This window comes from Mya arenaria, chromosome 3 (assembly GCF_026914265.1).
Source record: "Mya arenaria isolate MELC-2E11 chromosome 3, ASM2691426v1".
Taxonomy (NCBI): domain Eukaryota; kingdom Metazoa; phylum Mollusca; class Bivalvia; order Myida; family Myidae; genus Mya; species Mya arenaria.
The window spans coordinates 15,505,055-15,528,910 of NC_069124.1; the positions used below are offsets into that span (position 1 = coordinate 15,505,055).

The following is a 23,856-nucleotide window of genomic DNA, read 5'->3' on the forward strand; positions in this document are numbered from 1 at the left end:
AATCGACTTTGACGCGTTCATTTGTTAATATGAACATTCAAGAATGGAAAAATGGTTTAATGTTGAATTACGGCTCTTGAACACATTTTATAAATAGACTAGCTGACGGGTAAATTTATAGCTTTGTTCTACTTAAGTATGATAATCCATTCTACTAAATACATACATGCACAGACGCATTCAAATGCTGATATATCAATTGCAGTAAAGAAATTGTGTGTATATGTAATGCATAGGAATCATTTGAGTGCTTGCCCAAAGATACAAATCTAAAGTTAGAGCTGAACCTTACTTTACGGTATTATTGATATACTTTATGAACAAACAATAATGACGTTACTTAAAGTTAGCTTTAGGAAAAACACAAAAAAACACATTCAATTTATATCAAGTCAGACCTTTGTGAGAAACGTTAATTATAAAATAGGACCAATATTTATCAGATAGCGAAGAGAATGCACGGAATGCTACAAAACATCTGTAGTATTATGTGTTCACTCAACATCAACCACGCGTTTCAAACCACATCGTTAACAGGATTATATGCTTTGAAATTGTATTTAACATAATGATGAAGCGTTGTTTTGAACAATCATACGCCTATAATCGTTTCAGTTATATACTTTTGTTTGATTGATCATACGAACACGTTGCACGAGTTGTTTATAATTAAAACTATTTCGTTGCGTGGTTTAAGGTGTTAAGAAATTGTGTCGATAAAGGATTGAAATTTAACTTAAAATTAAAATTTAATTGCCAATAACATCAATGGCAGTTTCAATTCGCGTTAATCCTGATAAATTATAGTTTTGATCATAAACGAATTCTGAACATTACAAGCGGTTCTGTTGAATTGTACTTAAGCACAAGCCAAGGCAGAAAAGTATAAGAACTATGATATTTCAGAACGTTCTAGCTTCAACGTCAGCACTTGTCGTTGCACTCATTCATTTAGGATATATGGATGTGGTGGGTTCTTCTGAAGGTAAGTTGTTACTAGCAAATATCGCATACCTTAATATTTTGTGAACAGGACATTCTGGTTATAACCATCAAAACTGTATTATGTAGAAGTCCAAGCTTTGAGGTCGGGGCTGGTTCGCTTACATCCATTACAAATATAATTCAACATAGTCAGACAACTTCTTTGATCAAGGACACTCCGTTTATAGTCATTAGGGCTAATTGTTCATGAGCCCAATGACAGGGACCAGGGACAGTAATGCTATAACCACAGGAACTTTATTATTCATGTTAGAACCACTTCAACTGTACTCGAAATTAGTCCAAGCGTCTCAGGGAAAGTCCGGATAGATTCACTTTATCTTTATATAACATAAGTCTCAAATTCTGAGAATTTGAGCAGCCAAGTAAGGACTACAACACATATATCATACCGATATCATGAGTCTCATATTCTAGGAAACGGGACATTCAAGAAATAACTACAATAATTATATTATACATGAGTCGCGAGTGTTAAGGACTTGGGCAGTGTAGTACGAACGATTACAAGCCTCTTAGATCTACTTCCACTTTATAATAAATGTTTTCAACGTTTAAATCAAAGACAGTCCAGTTTGAGATATTATGACTATATCATATACATATCCAAACATCTTCGACCAGGGGCGGTCCGGTTAGAACTACTACTATATTATATATCAGTCCATAATGTATATCATGGGCACTCTTGTTAGAACTACAACCATTATATTATATATCAGTCCATAATGTATATCATGGGCACTCTGGTTAGAACTACAACCATTATATTATATATCAGTCCATATTGTATATCATGAGCAGTTCGGTCAGAACTATAACCACTATATTATAATTATATCAGTCCAGGGTGTATATCATTGGTAATCCGGTTAGAACTACAACCATTATATTATATATCAGTCAATGATGTATATCATGAGCAGTCCGGTCAGAAATACAACCATTGAATTATAACTATATCAGTCCAGGTTGTATATCAGGGGTAATCAGGTTAGAACTACAACCATTATATTATATATCAGTTTAGTTGTATATCAGGGGCAGTCCGCGTAGAACTGCAACCATTATAAAATATATCAGTCCATGTTGTATATTAGAGGCAGTCCGATTAGAACTACAACCATTATATCATTTATTTGTCCAAATTTCTTTAATCAGGGTTAGTTCGGTTATAGCCACTCACATTTTTCCTATATTCAAAGACAATTAGATCAAGGACAACAAAAATAACTGTTATTTGTCACAGGGTGAGAAAATGACCCCTCGCTATCAGGGCGAGTGCACTACCGACTGAGCTACCGAACCGCTTACCTCCTCAACACCTGTATAGGTATCGGTACCGTGACATACTTCCCCGCAAACTGGAAATTCGTCCTCGAATTTGAGGAACACCAGTACTAAGGAATTCACATAATTAACACTGAGAGCGCGTTATGCTGTCAAACAGTGCTACCACGGTCCCTTGTTGGGCGACAAATGTCACGGAGTGAGAAAAGTGTGCAGCCAGATCGGGGCTCGAACCCGCAACCCCTCGCTATCATGGCGAGTGCTCTACCGACTGAGCTACCGGAATGCTTACACACCTCCTCACCACCTTTATCGGTTTCGGTACCGTGACATATACATAGGTCAAAGCTTATTCCATCAAAGACAGTCTGGTTTTAACCTCTACAATTATATGCTAAATAAAATCACCATTTCAAGTAAGTTGTACATCAGTACAAGGTAATTAGAACAGGTGACACCCGGTTTCAACCTCGTTTACTGTATCATATAGGATTTCTTAGATAAAGGACGGTCCGTGTTGGAACCATTACAAGTATAAAAGCATAAGTTAAAGGTACTAAGGTTGAGAAGAAGGGCGCTTAAATACACTACAATTAAAGTATTCATGTTTCCGGGCATTTCAAATCAACGACATTCGGGTTTAAAACCACAACAACAGTTTAAGATTAATCCAAGATTCTTAGATCCTCAAATGTCAATTTTAGTCTTCCGAAAATCCATTCGTTTGTTGAAACGCCGCAATATCGTGTTTCCTGCCATGCTGGAAATTTATTGAACGGTCTTTACATCGATTACACCTAGAACCAATTCCGTTCCACTTTATTTACATAAGCTTACTAAATCCGTTACAAGTCAGCGTTTGACGATGATAACGAAATAAACGTCATACCTGCAACTTACATTTCTCTTCTTTCAGAGAGGATCAACAATTTGCATATAACAGAGTATATGTAAATGTATCTGCATGTACAATTCAATCGAATTTACGATATTAAATACGACTCATTTAACACGCAATGCATGTAGACAACGCATTTTAAATCTCAAGTAAATTTGAACCTTTAACTGTCTTGGTTGTTTTCAGTGCGCCTCATACGTGGCAATGACTTCCTTGGTATGGTCCAAATTCATGAAAACGGAACGTGGCATAACCTTTGTGCGGATGGGTTTGGTAGAAACGATGCAAAAGTTGTGTGCACGCAACTTGGGTTCAAGGTACCGGTTCTGTTCATAAGGCTCAATGTACAATAAAGGGTACCTGGACATGTCATGTTCATAAATTAAGTTAACAAGTAAAAATAATGAGTATGAATACCTGTCATTTTAAACTATTCTTCTTGTATCCGAAATTATATTTCTTACAATGAATATAAATAAATCAAAATATGTTTCAGATAGGAATAGCTTTGAACATGAGTTCTGGAAGACATTTGAATTTAGTTCGTCCGAAAATTGCTTGTAAGGGCAATGAGAGCTCGACAATGAAATGCAGATATGACAAAGGAGGACGTTGCAAGGAGAGACGGAAAAATGCCGGAGTTATATGCTACAACCAAATCAGTGCGTGAGACGGTTGTATGTTTCATATAATTCCAGAACAAAATGAACTTTTGCCGGGATTGTTATTACTTGCGTATATATATATATTAGCATTCTGATATGATCATTTTGCAATTCTGCCACTTAGGTATTCTAACATTTTCCCCATTTTTTTACTTTATTGTTTCCATTGAAACACATGCATTGACCTCTTGAAAACAGCCATACACTATCTTTTCAATAAAGCACTATGATTTGATTCCTCAGAGCCTACTGTACGAATGAACGGTACATCAAATTCCGGTGTGGTTGAGATTCAAGTGGACAACCATAATTTCACAATATGTGAACGTCAGCGGGATATACGGTGGGGGCATGGTCCATCTGGCACAATCTGCAAACAACTAGGCTTCAACGATGGGAAAGACAGGTATAACACGTTTTGTGATTCACGTTAAGTGTGCATATGTTCAACGTTATATAGTTAGTGCATCAAAGAGATAGTATGGAGTATTGAGAGGATTGTACAAGTGACGTTTGCTCTCAAGTACCCTGAGTGGAAATATGCATTTTTATCAAAATTATTTCTACTAGTTCCTAAAATATAAACAGAATACAAGTACCAATATTTGATGAAAATAACATGTATAGTCGATACGGGGTGAAGTGATTGAGGTTACATTGGTTAGATATTGGATAACACTGGTTTGTGGTGGAAAACAAGACCAGAGGTGTGAAATATCATCAAAGTAAGCAAATAATTTGATATGTTTATTTGTAGCATGACCACTTTTATTATTGGATCCGTGTATGTATTTGGTTCTCTCCACATTATCCCCGTTTCCCCAATTATTCAGGAAAACACGACAAGCTTTGAAAATTCATAAACAAACAGATCCAGAAGAAGCACGGCAAGATGAACTACACACTTACTGTGTCGAAATTTGAACTAGTTTATTCATTAATCTTTGAGTTGATAACATAAACTGCATTCTCAAAGGCATGTTGCCCGGTGAAAATTTCGCAACAAATGTTGACGCGTCCATCAAATTTTAAAAACGCTTTGTTCTAGTTAACCTACAAGTCAATGCCAATTATGGCGTATATATGTACATAAGGGGTGGTCAAGAGTGTGTTAATATATATTGCATTATTTCTCTAGTTAAATCATTTCGCTCGTTGGTTTGTGCGTTCAAGATATATATTACCAATTTCAAAAACAATGCCACAGACTACGAGTTTTAATGTATTTTCTTAACGACGAATCTTATGCAAGAAGTATGGAAAGTATTGACACAGTTTTTCGTGAAACATGTTGCCCAAAAGACAGCAACCATGTCTTAGCACTCCGTGATAGGTTTTCGAAATACATATAAAGAAACAAAACATTGATAACATGAATAGTTGAATTTCCACATTTATCTTAAATAGTTTCTATTCGAAACGAACGTACGAGGTTTTTCTTATCGTATCACATAGTTGATTATAGATATAAGATATATCAGTTAAGCTGACTTTTCTTAAACAATTATTCCTACCAATTTGACATACTTGATCACCTTTTAATATACACATTGAATATAACTACTTTTCAAGTGAGTAATGTTTTTTTAAGAAGTTGAAAATACATATCGTTTCTTATTAAAACACTTTGTGCACATTAAAGGTGACACTAGTAAACAAAATATAATATATTTAAACACCCTCAATTACAATCGTAGTCGTTACTAAAAGCAAAACGTATCACACTACAGATAAGATATTTCCTACTGAGTGAACTTGTCTTTTCATTATTTGGTCGTGTTTTATGCTGTTTTTAACTTTTAAAGCTAGTGTATCATACTTCCCATGAAAAAGTAAGATGTGGTCAACAGTTTTTGATTGAGGTTGGGTTTGAGTACACTCTTCATCTGATTTAGAAATATAATTCAACATAACTTTAAATATGAATTAGATTGTATAGGACATTATTTAAAACATTAACTTAGTCGTTTATAAACCTTAACCAGGATATATCCAAATGGTGGCCGGACTATGCTAGCTGTAAGCCTCTTGTGTGACAACAACCACAAATCCATTTTCTCGTGCTCCTGGTCCTTTAAAGACAATTCCGAATGTCTACAAGAGAATAGTACTGCTGGTGTGGTGTGCTACAGTAATGGTACGTTTTCTTAAAAGAGCTGAGTGATTACTTTTTTTAGTGAAAGCGCTAGCCATGTTAAGTAATAAAAAATATAGTCTACAAGCACTAGATATGCGACTTTTTAACATGATTTCTCTAGTGTTTTTTCAGTATTCGGAGCGTGGGTAATCTTATCATATTGTACCGTTGATTGTTATGCCGAGTAAAATCTAAGACATCTACAATCTACGATCTAAGACAAATTCCAGTATAAGTGTTTTATTTCGTCCACTGTGTACTCATTTAGTTTCGTCCACAGTGAACTTATCTGTTTTCGTCCATAGTGCAGTTATTCTTTTGTCCACTGTACATTAATTTATTTTTGTCCAGGGTGTACTTATTCCTTTTCGTACACAGTGTAAAACATGCCTTGATCCACCATGAAGTTATTTGTTTTCATACACAGTGTACTTTTTTATTCACAGTGTAGTCTTTCACTTTCGTACATATTGTTATCAATAATTTATGTTTTCAGTGTACTTGTCATTTACAATGTAGTCATCTTTTTCGCCTTTGTGTACTTTTTTCCAAGTGTAGTGCTTTAGTAACGTGAATAAAGATAAATTATTGGTTTCATTGTAATATCGTATCAAAAATATTTTTAAACTGTATAGTTTATCTCATTATAAACTGTTTCATGATGCATAAATTTTAAATCCCACTCAATGTCAATCGTATTACGAAATAAGACTGTTAAAAAGATAAGACATATATTATAAAAGATAGAATGTGTGTTCGAATATTTGATTACGTCTTGTGTGTTGTACGATAGAATATAAGGTAATGATATGAATTCTTTTTTAAGATCAAAATTTTATTTTGACATATCTTCATTGTTCAAAGGTGAAGTGCTCAGTTTTGATGAATGGGAAGTAACTACTAAAATCAAAAGATGAATTCAAAAGCAGTAATTATGTTAACTCTTCAATTTGCAGTAAAATTATCATTTAATATTCCATATTTCAACCCAAGGCAAGATTTTTTTTTATTTTTTTTTATTCACAATATCGTTGTTTATTTTTTTCACAATGTATTTATATATGTAAATGTCCATAGTGTAATTATTTATGTTCTGACCAGTCGCGATCAATGTATGACAATGGTCCACAATTGAATGCATACGGTGTTGCCCTTTCCATGATTGTCTAGTATGATCTTCTTTGTGCTTTGAATGAACATTTTTCAAAATGTATTTACTTCAATTGCATATTGCTGTATAACAACAGTGCGTATTTCTGGTGGTTGGGAGAACGACACAATGATTGCTGGTGTCGTTGAAATGTATCATCCCGGCTATGTTGCCGATACGAATTGGTTCACCATAGGTCATACCGGTTTCGACGAAAGAGAGGCGCTGGTTGTGTGTCGAGAACTGGGATTTCCTTACAGCAAACTTCTACCGTTAGGTAATTTGTTTAAGCAAATACAAGTTTTCTAGCTCAGATCTTTGAAAAGCAAGCGTTGCTTTGCCGTGCAACTAATGCATTATTTTCAATATCGATTTAAGTCGAATTAATTCGGAAGTCATAGCAACTTGCTAATAATGCTATTCATGAAGAAAGGACTTTTTTCCAGGATTATTTGGGATAAAGAGCATTCCCATTTTCCACCAATTTAATTGTAGTGGAAATGAAACTAACTTTACTGACTGTGACTACGTAAAGGCAAGCCTGAGAGACTTCCACACCGAGTATTCCTGTGTAAGTGCGCATGGAGCATGTTTGGGAGGATCATTCAAGACCTATGAATACTCTTCTGTTGTTTGCTCCGAATACCCTATAGGAAACACAGGTAACGACACCGAAAATGTAATATAAAACGTGCCTTTTAGCTGTTCACTCTTACATTTAATTGTTCCCAACTTCTTATAGTATTACAGCTTTATGTTGTTATTAGTGGTTTAAGCAAATAATTTGATATGTTTATTTGTTTATTAATCAACAGCAATTAAGCGATCGCAGCACACATACCAGCAAAACCGTTGTATATATCTTGAATCTATTATCGCACTGCAGGAATTAAGGTCCTTCCCATTGATCAGTCACCTTCAATAGTGTATGTGGAGAAAGATGGAATAAAGGGGGTCATCCACCCTGAACATTGGGACGATGATGACGCCAAGATAATGTGTCGACAGCAGGGTTATAAAACAGGCGTCGCCCTCGGGCCCCGGAATGCAGGTAAATCGTTAAATAGATTATCAATTACAGACGACTCTAGCCAATATTATAGTGATGATAGTTATTAAACGTACATACGAATAGCAGAGGACATTGATAGTTCACATGTGTTATGTATTGTTATTGATTAAATTACTTTACAATCCATTGCATGTAGATTTTTTTTGTAAATAATTCAAACGTTCACACCAAACCCAATATAAAATAAGCCCAACATTTACCAATAAAGAGATTGTATAATGTGTGAGACCTTGTGGCGGTGTGTTTGTTTTGACTTTATTTTTGTGGCTGTAAACTTGATTTATTAACACTCCAAGAAACTTGACTTGTTTCTGAAGTTTCAAATGTTTTACACAAATATATGTTATTTATAACAAAAGATCCCAGATACCCATATTGGATGTCAAAAGTGCAATGTCATGGAACAGAAGGGCACATCGAAAATTGCAATTATGATGAAAAACCTCCTCTGTGGAATGATAACGCATTTAGGGGATCTCGCAGCGTCGCACAAGTCCATTGTACAAATGGAACAGGTAAAGCAATTGCTGCAGACGTATATTGAGACATACGGAAGCCCTCAGAGAGGTCTTATTTAGTTTTATCACATTGTTTACCAATTGACGACATCTGAAAGAAGTGTAATGTTAGTAATGTTTATATTGTTTGGAGCCTGTTTAGTCTTCAACAATGTGCTGCTTTTATACAGGGCCTTGTTTATATGTTTTGTTATTCGGCAATTTTGCATTGTTCTAGTCTAAGAAAGTAGTTTTTAACATGTTCGTAGATACAACAATCACTTTAAAGACAAACATGATTTTTTGACATAACGAATTATTTAAAAGAGCATATGTCAGAGTTATAATCAAGTTTTGTCGTATAATCCAGATACAAATAGAAAATATAACAACAGATTGACTGAAATAAAAACATACTAAAGTGCATGTTTGCTTTATGTTCTTATATGTTGGCAAACAAAAATAATAATGAAAATGTAGGAAATGGATATAATACATCCAATTTAATAATGTTAGATAAATACAAACAATCAAATGAATGCAAATATGGATTAACAAACAAAATACATCAAAATAAATTGACGTTATATGCATTGATAAAGGTACATCTAAAATATACACTAAAAGGGAGATCCTTCAAAGGGGAAAACTATTTCCAAAACTTTAAAATATATGTTCTGGCTGGATTCAAACTGTTAATTAATAGTTATGAAAAGTTATATAATATCATCGCTTTCAATGACAATTGTAAGACTCATAAGCACACATTAGACCAATAGGCCAATATAAAATGACCAAATTAATAACACCATACTATAATAAAAGACGTGTCGGTTGTAAGTGTGTGAAATGACAATAACCGTCCACTTTGTCTAACCGTATAAGGTGATTCGGTCGTCATGATGCCTGTTGTAGGTGTCGAGATAAAACTTGAGTCAGGGACATCGCCAAATTCGGGAATGGTAAAGGTTTCTGTTAGCGGTGAATGGGGCGTTATCTGCGATATGAACTGGACTAATATGGACGCCAGGGTAGCTTGTCGGCACTTGGGTTTTAAAGATGGTTATGCTGGTACCAATGTTATCAAATCAATAGGAACAGGTACAATACTAACAAAATAGTTCTCTTTTAGAAGTGATTTTAATAATTCAGGCATGACTGTTTTTATTCATATCAGTTCTGTTGTTTTTTTAAATAGCATTTAACGATCATGTTTAAATCAATGAGTGACAATTTCAACAACTAGTATGTTTTAATTACGTATGTGACTAACATCTTAAATGGTGGTTTGATCTAATATGTGTGTTCAAAGTCTTGTTTTATTAGGGCGTTTATGGTTGTACAACATTGATTGTACTGGGGTAGAGCAGTCTATATTCTCCTGTCCGGCATATTTCAATGTTACGAACCAACAGTACAATGCTTACTGCATGCCGTACGTTTTCTGTTCAAAAAAAGGTACGGTCACTTTTGCATTTGTTTAAGTTAACGAAATGAACTGTATGATATATTGCACAAGATAAGCTTACTACTGCATCTGTTTAGTTTGCTCAAAATGGAAGCTTATGATTAGAAAATGAGGGTCTGACAAAGAATCCCTAGTCTGGAACGTTCCGGTGCCTATAAATGAAGCAGAAGGATTGTGTATTTATACATTTTATATGTTTGGAAAATATACGAATTTGCGATTAAAAACCCTTATTAACATGAATTTATTGATGTAAAAACATAATTCATTAATACGAATGTATATTTCTGAATTGTTTCAATATGCGTTTATATGAAATTATAATTAAGTATCAAAATGGTATAGTCGTTGCTACGTTATTTTCACTCACATCACTATTATCGTTACCAGTTCGTCTCCAACCAAATGTGACATTTGGCGCAGTTCTAGTATGGGACCGGGATAACTATCACCTTGTGTGTGCGGAAGGTTTTGATGATCTTGCTGCACAAGCAGTGTGTCGATCTCTTGGTTTCGCCTACGGGACAAGCATATGCTGCTCCGCTTTCGGAAGGATGGAATACAGCATTATTTATAGCAATGTGAAATGTACTGGTATCGAGTCAGATTTACTCAAATGCGATTATGTTAAATACATTCCAAACTGTACAAGTGGACATTACGCCTCTGTAGCGTGCTCAAATAATCCTAAAAATGAAGGTATATTGAAGCTTTTTGGTCGTTCACACGTTTGATCATTCAAACACATACAGTTTGTTACTTGAATGAATTTTTAAATTGCCACTCATATGTTTCTGTTTAGAAACGACTGAAACAGTTCACAATTGTCTTCTTATCAAACGTCTGATAGAGTTTTAATCATGTTTGTTCGGAATGCGATGGTATGCAGTTGTTCGTGTTAGTTGAATTTTTGATTACTCAATATGTAGTTGTCTTTACCTGTTTTTTATAAACAACTGAGTCTCAAAGCATTCTTTACAGATTATGAATTAAAGATACATCCATCTGGAAAAGTAACCACTAGACATTTTGATAATTCGGGCTTTATCTGCGCTAATGGTTTTGACGATAAAGAAGCGACAGTTATTTGCAAGGAGATGGAATATAAAGGTGGATCTGCGTACTTCCATTCAAGGCATACGAAATATTCAACAGTCCCACTTCTAGGTAAATCAAATATTTTACTATAATGTAATTCCGAATGAGGAGAACGGTTTCCGTTTCAAATATATCTCGGAGTTTGGTTATTATTGATGATTTGCTGTTTAGATAAAACTCATTCTGTATGACAAAATGTTTCCAGTATAAAACAGAATAGATTAATATATCGATTTCAATATTTTAGAAAAAAAAACACAAATTAAAAATGTTTGTTTATTTCAATAATATTCTAGGAGTTCCATGGTTAGCAAATATTGGTTGCAAGGGAACCGAAAAGAATCTAGGAAAATGTGGAAAAATCAATTGGGGCTCAGTTGGTTCTTGCGATAATAACAGAATACCTGCAGTTTACTGTTACAACAAATCGGGTACATACGTTTTTTGTTGTTGAGCTTAAGCTTAGTTTAGGTCATGCGTACCTAAGCATATTTCTAGCTTAGGCTGCTCCAGATTATGTTACCAATGGTTCTTAATTTTATTTCTGGATACGGGTATTTCAGCAAAAGTTAGGCTTCGGCTGCTTAATGTTAATATTTCCTGCTACGAGTTTTTAACAGTTAAGGCTAAGCTTACTTAACATTGTTCTAGGCTAGCTTATTTAAGCTTAGTATAGACCGTTGTGTATTTAAGTTTTGTTTAAGTTAGGCTTTCGTATTTCTAATTTTATTCTAGCTAACAGGTACTTATCATAGGCTCACATTTAGCTAAATTTATCTGATTGTTCATTATGGGAAAGAACGCTTGCATTTGGCTCTAAGTATTTGAGGCCACAGACATAAACGAGTTAAAACGCATGCTTGTGTTGAAGCATGCCTCGCCTGCGGCCATCTCGATTTCTTGCATACTTTGGATACTAATTATGTTTATAGTAAAGTCAAAATCTGATCTTCCTGACCAATGCCAGTTCTAACTAGTAGTTTATTTTTATTTCACAGAATATCTACAGTTTATTGATACAACAAAACGTTTACTTAACGATATTTAAGGTTCCAATCATGGTGCTTTCTTGTCTTGCTTATCATCATAATTTTACATTTGTTACCTACTTTTATTTCCTTTGCATTCTACACAACATAATTCCTCCAGTTTACTGTTACAACCAGACGGGTACAAGGGTGTTAATTTTACATTTGCAAACACTTATCTGTAACAATAATACAAATCATCGAATAATCTTTCATATTGTTTCATGATAACTACGTTTTAATTTATTTCCTTTAAATACAGGTTTTGCTTTCGCGCTAGTAAATGGAACAGATAAAGGTAATGGGCTTGTTGAGTTCACCCTAGATGATAAAAAAGGCGCAATATGCCTTCGCCATAGCCGTATACAAGAACGACAAAAGATTGCAGCCATAGTATGTAAACAACTTGGATATGGAAATGGCAGCCTGCTTTTGAATGGTACTGATGTTGATAATGAAGTCGCTTTAATGCAACAATTTCCTGGAAAGTTGGATATGTTTATAACCAATGTTAAGTGTAACGGAAATGAGAGCAGCCTAGCGGAGTGCACGTTTAGGATTTTAGAAGACTGGTCGTCGTTCACTGAGGACTGGATACGGATAACTACTAACGACTGTACCGACGCGGGTTGTATGAGAGCACGAATGTACTACCGAGTACATGAGATGGAACAAGAACTCTCATGTTGGGGAGGAAAACGACGTCTCGCTGTCAGATGCTTCATTTAACTCCATGTTTTGTGCTTTTTGAAAATTCGACAGAATAGCACTCGTTTGATTATTTTTCTAGTATTTTTCAGAATACTCTCCATGTCTGGAACTCCTATGACCATGTGTCATTAAAATACGATTGTGCACTAGAATAAAAAAATGCAAAAAACTAAACATGTTAAGAGTTTGCAATCAACAGGAATAAAAGTATAGTTTTACATACAATTAGAGTTGATCTACAGTGATTTAAATTTCTGCACGCATGTAGACTACTTACTCAAGGGTTCAATAGACGAATGGTTTAAGAAATGCCCAATAGATACCGCTTGGTTTATTTTACGAATACAATTGAATAATACCAAACCTCGATCGAAATGCCTTACTCTCAGTAAATATCAAATCATATTCAATGGCGCACTGGTCAATAATTGTATAATGTGAGAGGCGAGTATCTAAAAGGATGGTGCACATTTTCAAACAACTATATAGACCGTTTATATCTCATGACACACATTTGAATATTGTAATTTATGTTGTATATTGGGTTTTAGGTATATAATCAAAACAACGACTTAAAGTATTAGAGGCATTTATTGTTTTCGATTTGGCCTAGGGCTCTAGGTTACAACGCTATTCGATGTATATCACATGAGTAAAATAATCAAGCAGTATCTTCCAAAATTGATCAATGAAAAATAAATTTTGAATCTCAGACAATAAATATTGAATAAAAGTGGCAGAAAGTAAATACAATATATATATATTGACAACTTGTTTAATTGAGTTGTCATTTTCCATATAATGACTGTATCAAATTGTACTCGTCATTGCCGGAATATATTTCGATCAAAGATTGCTTGGCCTGAAATTAGGTTCTATTGTGTCGTCTGAAGAATGAATCAGACGGAAATGTTTTCTATTGTTATTCTGACCTCAGAGGAGACATGAACATTGCACATCTGGAATATTTCTTCACAGACAATCATGTGGAATTTTTCCCAGTAAACCTGGTTATTTGATAATAATTACAAACAAAAACAAAATGAATGAAACCACGCTATGTTTGCAGTTGTGTACCTGGGCTATAGGGATGATTTGAATATAGGAAAATAGTATCCTTGTTTATGTTGTGTTAATATGTCACTACAATGCTTTCATTTAACATTTTAGTCACACCCAAGACCCATTTGCATATTAATCTTATTTATTATAGTTCATTGTTTTAAACAGAAAATTAACTACTTATTGCTCAATCTTTTTTTTAATTGAAGTATTCTCTAACTTCCAGTAACACTCGTAAGAAGGATTTTTGACATGTCAACAATTTTTCTCTCCTTTTACGGATAATTGAGTAAGGACTCGTAAGAAAAATTTATTGCTATCTCGCTGAATTATTATGAGATCTTACACTGAATAAACTATACTATAATTTTACATACTATAAAAATAATTATCCTCTTAAGTTTTAACTTATATACATAAAAAATCATAAAATAATGTTGACGACAGTACTAATGCCATCTAGAGCACGGCCAAAAGGTTATCAAGAAATGGTTATAATATATATGTGTATGATTTGTAAGTGCAAAGCACATATTCACATAACGCTGTGTCTTACAACAGCCAGAAGACGGTCCTTTCCCTGCGACCTGTTCCATAACATCATCAAGGCGAGAACTTATCTCAGACATTAACACCTCTTGTTCCAGGTTGACATGCAAACCAGACATTGTAAAAGGTATCATAGTAAAACTGTAACATGTTTAAGTTCTGAAATGTGAATTTTGGATGTCTGGGTGTTTGGATGTTACTTTTGTATTATCTTAAAGGGTTTTATGTCTAGAAGAAGAATATGTAAAAGAAGAATATCCTCATGCAGACAGGCTGTTGTGGTCTTGTTACTAGGTTATATAGTTAATAAGTGGGATTTCAGTATGGACTACGATATATATACGAAAACAGGTATGGGGTCGCCATGCAAAAAATGAATCTTTGTCATTATCTAAATGAATCTGCGTAATGAGTATGAGCACAATACCAATGATACCCCGCACTTTTTTAAAACAGGTTGACCTTTATATTATATTCCTTTATTATAACCGCAACCCTCATAATTGAAAATGTCCGCTCACAATTATGCGCCCCTGTACATATTAAAAAATCGATTTGTTGGCGCCGTACCTTTTGAAAGTTAAATATTTGTAACCAAATACAACAATGTTCAGTAGTTTCTAATTATTTTTTTCCAAACGAAAAAGAGTGAAAAAGGAGGAGGGGGTGTTAACCATACCAATTGTCAAGGCTTCCTGAAACTCTCCGTTTTGTGCCTATAATGATATATATTATTTCCACTTTTTTCTAGTATTTGTATCAATGATTGGTTGGGGGTGATTTTGTTAATCTGCAAAGTGTATGAGTGTGTGTAGAAACATTTGCAATAAAAACAGTTTGATTATACATCTATGTCAGAAAAATAAACATGCATCTGTTACGAGAGATATTGTGTGATGTTTGATTACTAAAATATCAAAGAAGGACTAATTTTGTTTGCTGAAATTGAAAAGTCACTATTATTCAAGCGTTCTTTTACGCATTTTATACTGGATGATCTCAATCAATATGTCCATAGGTGACGTAACTATCATAGTGCACCTTTATGTTATACATTTGACTCGAATAATACGAAACAAATTTCAACACGCTTCCCGCCTTCTTTTTAGTTTCAATTTGATAATCAGCCATGTTTGTAGTTGATAGGTGCCATGATGTCGGTCAGCACCAGCAGCATCCATTTTAGGTCATTAACTCGCACGCAGCCAATCTGTCACACAGACATAGTGATGCATGGCAATAGAAGATACTCTCGCGAATAAAATAAACCTGGAAGGAAAAGTGTGCCCGGTATGTACATGGAACCCATGACCACCATTATACCAGCCCTTTGTCCCAACCAACCAAATAACCGCCGGCCGGTCCAAACCCGTATCCACAAACACTACAATGTCCATATCTTTAGTTAAAATATCCCTCACAAGACACGGTGTTTGTTTCCGGGAGGGGGCACCCCCGACCGAACATTCCCCGTAATGTATTTATGTATATTTCACTAGCTCAGGGTCAGTGTTGCTCTATGATCACACAGTTTTAACCTTTTATTTTTTAAGGCAGACTGTGTGGGATGTTTATAGTTTCTAATAATGACTGCATCATTTCTTTGAAAATATTTTGCATTAGGTGCTCTGAATTGTTTCCCTCCGTCTGCAGATAGAGTTGGGATCTATAATCATAGAAGTACTTGGGGTTTACCTATACGTTTATTATTATTTCTTTTATTGATAAGTTTCCTCAAGTTAATGCATACTTTGATAAAATTTACCTTTTACGTTCCATCTTTATTAAGGATTGTCGGGATAAGAGTGAGGTTTGTGCACATAAACTGGTTTAACCCCCCAATAAATTTACATTTTACTTACCGTTCCAACGTGGTACCCAACAATTCTTGATAAACATACCTATTTTTTTTATAAAGTATATGTATGCACTGTGCTGTTTGTGGACTTTTGCGCTGTTCTTCTATGTTTCCTGTTTGTGATTTTGTGTTCTATGTCTTTGGCGTTTGCCCAGTGCCACTAAACCGGGTTTATGTTTGCTACTGAGCTTGTTTCTGTAGCTTTGTGCATAAATATTACATGGCAGGAAAGAAATGCCTGCCAAACAATATTCAATTTTTTTATTTATTGGTTGACTATTTGTTTGAGCCACATTAAGTCAATCTCCCACAAACTCTGTCACTACCTCAGTCAAAGTGATTTTTAAATAATTAGAACACAATAAATATCATGCCCATCTTAACTGTCAAACTGAGAGTATATATAACAACATATTCATACAGCACCTTTTCCGTGACTTACTCTGCTAAGTGTTGACAAAGGTCAAAATTATATCTGTAATCAAGAACAAATGCATATTAAATAGTGTCCGAAATGTATTCCAAAATCCAACAATGCCTGCCGAAGAAGCCTAAATACTCACCACCGTGTATGCAAAGTATTTTTCTCCCAAAACTTAAAGGGTCATAATTTCTCTGTGCGTTATTTGCCCACACTGTTCATATTATTTTTTTTATAAGTATACTTTGAAATATGTTGATAATTTGTTTTGCATCTAATTTTCTTCTTTTTCCATGTTAATATTTTTACGAAAAGTGCCTAATTAACGATGACGAAAACTATCGAATGCAGTCTCATCACGCCCTGATGAGATTTTGGTATCCGGCATTCATGCGCTCTATATGATTTATTGACCGAATAATAGTGGTTTCATTGCATTCACGCATTTTTATGCTAAAGGTGATTGAACTTTCAAAAGAAAGTAAGGCTAATTGTAAACGTGTATACATATAGCCTTAATAAGGGTCGCCCGATAAAATGACTTCCATTCATAACGACGCACCGTATTTTATAAGTAAGTCAAAAGCTAAACAATTCACCTATTAAGAGGCTTACCCTACTGCACTTTTACAATTAATAAGTATTCACAACGACCATCCACATTATGATATGCAAACTGGTGTGCAGAATATAAATTGTAACTCTATTGTATTGCATTACCGTTTTAAACATAGGCGATAGAACTGAATTAAACATTTAAACCATGGAACAAGTAATCGAGAATCCACCCCGAATTGTTTTTGAGTTAATGGTTTATGAAGGGGTTGAACTCTTTAAATGTGACATGGAACGAATTTAACACATCGAGATTTTTGACGACGATGTCTTTGTTTGCTCCTTTCCGAGATCAGGTAAGAATGGATGTTAAATTATTTGTAATCGTTGCTTCGAACGCTTATAAGTGTTTGTTCCCACGATTCCCGTTCATTGGTTCTACAGATAGATACTCACGTTTTCCAGTAAAACAAATCAAAATTTCAAAGAGGACTATTTATTTCATTGATTGGTATCCATAAATTGAGACACAAAGAACAATATCAGTTTGAAAATAAAAGAGAATGTATAAATGCGATACAATTTGACTATGGGACAACATTAACATAAGAAATGTCGTATTTTATACAAACATTGGATTTCGACACTGCATTGTCGACATATCTGAACGTCCCTTGGATTGACGGGGAGCATAAACACGTTCCAACATTTCGAAGTATGTTTCCCTAGTTTGTATTTAAGAAATGAATTGCGGGATTGATTTCATTATCGGGGTATAAACGCAATATGGGTAAAAGTACGATATGACCTCCAAAGTACGCGTGGAGTCCGAAACGCGTGGATTCCTTCGGACTCCACACACTTTGACCAGCCAAATTGCGTTCATATCCCCGATTATGACATCAATCCCGCAATACATTACTTATATGTACACCAATAGTGCATCATTTCATTCAAGAATTGTTGAAAAAATACTTCATTTCATTTAAGAAAACCTTTCTGTTATCCTAACTTACCCATTCTGTAAATATAACGACCCGACTGCAATCAGAAACGTTTAATCAAATGACGTCACGATAACGCGGGAAAAGATCAACCACTTGAAATCACTTTTAAACGTAAAATTGAATCACTTATAGCTACGATACATTTGATAAATCATAATTTAACACTTTCTATAATGTTTATTTATATTTTACGACACCTGCTGAAACAATACAAACATAAACAAGATAAAAAAATCCGTGTATATTGTTATGCGATGAATTGCGATCCGAACATATCCGAAGATGATGCGTTTATCGATTGATAAACACAATTCCCCAAAGGCAGTTCATTTAAGGAATGGAAGTTGAGGTGTAAATATTGCAATTTGTAATCCAATAAATCACCATCTATGCGATCGCTGGTAAACTACTAACACTAGATATTAACTAATGTATGCCTTTCCGTATACATATCACCACGATGTTGTGTATTCATACTGGATGTTATGATTGTTGTTTCTGTTGCCGTATTTTTTTCAAAACTGCATTGCCTTTTCAATCATTTCAGTTTTGCATGAATCTTTTGACTTCAAGTTTATATGTTTATTTATTTAGAAAATGTACGTTTAAACACATTGTAGGTGTTGATGCCGTTGAAGAGCTAAAACGACCACGAACTGTTAAATGCCTCTTCCATATGATTTCCTTCCAAATCAGCTTACAGATGGGAAAGGGAAGGTTAAAGTTTTATAATTGTCTTTAATGTATCTAAAATAACATTGTTCACTCTGAGCGAGCAGTTTTTGACGAAGACGAAATTAACAAAAACAAACAAGGTTTGCAAAAATCTAAAAGTCTAAACTTAGTCTCGGACTCGGTAACTCAAGGTTTTAGAATGCAAAAAGACACGTTTACACCCACACACTTTATTTTTCTAGATCAGTGTAATACGAGTGAGTGTGCATTTTGTTTGTCTTGTGGCGTTATGTTTTCTCTTTAAATGTTTGGCTAGCCTATATTTGTATTGATTTAAGAGGTATTTTGATTAACGTTTATGCAACTCAGCTTGTCCCTGTAGGTTAAATAAGTTTATTGCAATGCAACTCATTTCACTTTTCGCGGTCTGCTTGTAGACGAAAATATACATATAGCATTCCTGCAAGGTATAATGTGTGTAGGTGCAGTTTGGCGTCAACGCTCTAAACAAGGTCCATATTTGTATGTTAGACTAATGGGCTTGTCCTGGTAATTGTCATTGTATTACTGGCTCTAATACAAGACTTGTAAAAATAGATCACGTAAAAGCCAATACAATGTCAGCTGTAACATTTCGTTGATCGTCTTCAGCCTACCAGTTTGAAACTGAGGATTATGACGCGTTGAACCGCTCCACAAGCAGAGTTTGATTCAACATAATGCAAAGTAACTTCTGACAATTATCTTGGATGTTTGGTACCTTATTTGTATCAGCATTTACACCCTGTTTACATTGTATAATACGCCCAGAAATTACTCTGTTTCTATTTCTAAAATGAAATGGTTTCATTGTAGATTGTTTATACTTCTCTGATCAGCTTGACGAAGGCCAACAACTTTTTGAAAAATACGTTGATGATTTTGCACATGGCAAAGGTATTATAATTTCTTTAGCTTCATTTTAAATAGTTGCTTAATTATTCTCGTTGATGTTATGAACGTTCATCCGATCGGCAATGTGTTTTGGTATCCTATATCTCTTTGCAGCAAAATAATGTTGGATTCGTCGCTTTAACATTTAATTGCTGTACAAAATAATCAAAATCTCATTCATATAAAAAATCACGGAAATCACTGTATATTTTGGTTGCTAGACTTGTCTATATAGTTAAAATAGCATTACATTATATAATTTATACACCATGCAGACACGCAATTCTACAATTCCAGTTCGGTACGGTTCGTGGGCTGATCATGTCCTTGGTTATTGGAAGAAGCGTGATTGTGGAAACCTTCTGTTCACTAAATTCTAATTATTTTGTATTGTATGGACTAAAAAGCATTTTTTTTAAAAAAATAAAAATGACATTGTGTAAACAGAAACTTTTGTACAAGCAAGGAGAAAATTTTGATAAATGATGTTTTGACCCACAAATTGAATTATACCAATGAATCTGATAGACCTATGTAACAAAATTCGCCCATTGACGAGTATTCATTCCATTATGTTTGATCATCGCACAATTATTGGTGATCCTTTAGAATAAGCATATTTTTGTATATGATATTTAAGTTCAATGTGTAAAAGGGACTCGTTTACCTTTCACACGGTCAGACATCTGCAAGAAAATCGTGCGAAAATTGAACAAAATGTGAACTAGGATAAAAAAATCCGCAAAAAATCAAACTCTTATAATTATTAAATGTGCGGAAAATGCCTTATCATTGTCTTGCGGTAAAGCGTTCGTCACGAAATTTAACAAGAAGCTATTAAAGTCATCGGATTTAGAAAAAAATATTAATGAGTATCTGTAAGGCGCTGTTGTCGTTGATTTCATTATCGGGGTATATTCGTTAATATAAATGAAATAGCAATGGTTAAACAATCATTGACAACAACAACATCAAATAAGTGAGCGTGTTCATTCAAACGAAAACATAAACACCAAAATGTCAATAGTAAAACACTTTGTTATAGTACTTGAACATTTAGGAAAAACTCCATTAATGGGTTTGTATATTTTACTGTAGGATTCTCTCGGAAGATGGCGACACATAGATCAGAATATTTGGTCCGTGTCGTTTTTCCAAGGGCTTGTTAATTTAGTTAATGCATGCTTTATACGGTTTGTATTTTACATTTTGACAATTTCTATTTCAGGATTTTATAAGGCAGTGCAAAATATTGCAGTCTTTGTAGGCAAGTCCCTAACGAAAGATGATGTCACAAAGATCAGTTAGCACTGTCACATAAGCCAAATGAGGCAAAACCCAACAACAAATGGTAAATATATCTCCAAATACATGCACACAAGGGAGGGCGTTGGAAAATTCATCAACAAAGGTTTCACATTTTGTTTCATCAAACATTAAATCTATATTCAAGTTGTACATGCCATGTGCACAAATTACACTTAAAACATCAATTTAAAATATTATTTAATGTTAGGTACGACTGATCTGCTGTAACTTGTAAAAGATTTATCATTATACGTCTGTGTTTGGTGAAACGTTTTGGTGTATAAGAATACACAAAATACACATTGTCAATATTTCCAGGCTTGTTGTCTTCGGTGATCTTTTTGTGGACACGTTTTGCCTTCAGATAGCCGACTGAATAGCAAGGATCTACATACTATGTTTTTGTATGTACATACCTGACAAATACATTGACCAACCAAGACCTGTACACTTTATTGGGACTTCCATTGAATACTATACTGCATACTGGATATAACATCACGTATTATACTTCTTCTAAAGCTATCAATTTTACATTTTCAAACAATAATAAGCACCCTTCATGAAACGAAAACAAGCGTACCATCTTTGTGATTGAAGAATACAACTTAAAACCCAGGTGTATTCTCACAAAACTAGGTTCCTAGACGACTTTATGGGTATTGTGTTTAAACAGATATATTGATATATTAAAGGCTCATTAAGTGTTGTTTGATGTTATCAAATAAGAAACGATTATGCAACTTTTAAAAATGTAGAAGTCTAAATCACTCCAAGCAGAATTCGAAGCCCGGTACGTTAGGTTTGCATTCGTTGACCATTTCCATCACAATATGGTAGACAGAATTTTTTTTTTTTTAAACACTTTCAATAACATATATTTACACTACAACTTCCATTCCTTAGATGATGTGCCTTTCGGCAAATGCGAATACTTTCCGATGAACGGAACATCTTCGGACATGTTAGGATCGCATAGCAATATACATGAACATTTAATAATAATTATCTTGTTACTATTTGTATTGTGTCAACAGGCACCGAAAAAACTTCAATCAGCATTTAAGAAAGTATTTATTTATGATATGTTAAGTGTTGTTTTTGTCCAAAATGTTTCAATTGTACGTTTAAAGTGATTTCAAATGGTTTGTCTTTTCCCGTGTGTTTTTTTTTTAAATTAAATTTGATAAACAGTTTCCGGTTACCGTCTTGTGGTTCTATTTACAGAATGGGTAAGAAAGAATTAAAGTTAGATTTTCTTAAATGATACGATGTATTTCTAATCTTTCGTGAATGAAACAATAAATTATTGGTTCTTCGGACTCCACAAATTTTAACCAGCCATACTGCATTCATACCCCGATAACAACATCATCACCACAACTCGTTCCTTAAACAAGAAAATTGAATAAGGTAATAAAACTAAAACAGTTAATATTTTAAATAACTGGAAACGTTTTTCTCATGTTGGAAAAGACTTGTGTACAGGTATAAGTGATTTTGTACGTTAAATGTTTAAAAAACGATTTTATTGATAACTTAATACTTGCGTAGGCTATTTATGACAAAATCAACGAATTAACCATTTTCATACAGTTGGATACTGGATGATTATATGCATTCACGCATCCACGCTGTTCTTAATTTTGTTATAGGCATAGGTATTAAAACATGGAGTTTCAACTTGTTATCATAATAATATTAATTCGGTAAAACGAAAAGCAGCATCCTCGACAGGCAATGAAAAATGTCCATTCCTATTATCCCGTATTTGGCGATTTCAGTAGCCAATCAAAACGGCAGAAACTCGTATTAGCCGAATTTTGCGAGTTTGAGCGAACAAGCATTTCAGGGTTGACATACAGCTGTCCAGCACATTTTAAAAGATATCTTTGCTCCAGCCCTAAGAATGGCCGGATATTCCATCATGGGATTGACAGACTTTAACTTTGTATTAACAAATATTATCAACAACCTGCCTTATCCGTCGATGATTTTTCATATTTTATTGTTGGTTTTTAATACAGTATTTTCCTCAATAACGTAATAAAATAAGTAAGAACAATCTCGCCATTCTTTAGAACTAACATTTGATTGTAAAGTGACCATGAAATCCTTGAGAAAAGTGGCCATGTATTGCGTATGGAATTGATAGAACTGGCCATTGACCAAGCAATATTTGTAGTCAGAAAAATGGGGCAATTAAGAACACGACGGACAGGTAGAAGAGAAATACGAAAACGAGAGACTGCTAGTCGTATCAACGTATCAAGACTAAACAATGTAGAAGACAACGATGAAGAGGAGATGTTAATTGTCACCATAGGTGCATGTAAACATTGCTTGAGGTTTATCCATAGAAACATTGAACCAGATATGGAAAGCACATCGAGAGGAAAATCAAGACAATTGGAAGTTTTATAATTATACTATATTACGTATGCTTAAATGTTAAGTAATGTGAAGTAT

At 34.2% G+C, this 23,856-nt stretch overlaps 1 protein-coding gene across 1 annotated transcript; it reads left to right on the forward strand.

Annotated features, from left to right (window-relative positions):
• The first annotated feature begins 633 nt into the window (after nucleotides 1–633).
• Nucleotides 634–15,412, forward strand: LOC128228453 (scavenger receptor cysteine-rich domain superfamily protein-like). The gene is made up of 15 exons (XM_052939770.1): nucleotides 634–985; nucleotides 3,380–3,510; nucleotides 3,690–3,855; nucleotides 4,102–4,264; nucleotides 5,844–5,995; nucleotides 7,243–7,422; nucleotides 7,592–7,807; nucleotides 8,032–8,196; nucleotides 8,577–8,732; nucleotides 9,630–9,815; nucleotides 10,041–10,172; nucleotides 10,573–10,881; nucleotides 11,164–11,349; nucleotides 11,577–11,711; nucleotides 12,571–15,412. The coding sequence occupies exons 1-15, from the start codon at nucleotides 895–897 to the stop codon at nucleotides 13,035–13,037; spliced, it is 2,835 nt and encodes a 944-aa protein (XP_052795730.1). The 5' UTR covers nucleotides 634–894; the 3' UTR covers nucleotides 13,038–15,412.
• The last annotated feature ends 8,444 nt before the right edge of the window (nucleotides 15,413–23,856 follow it).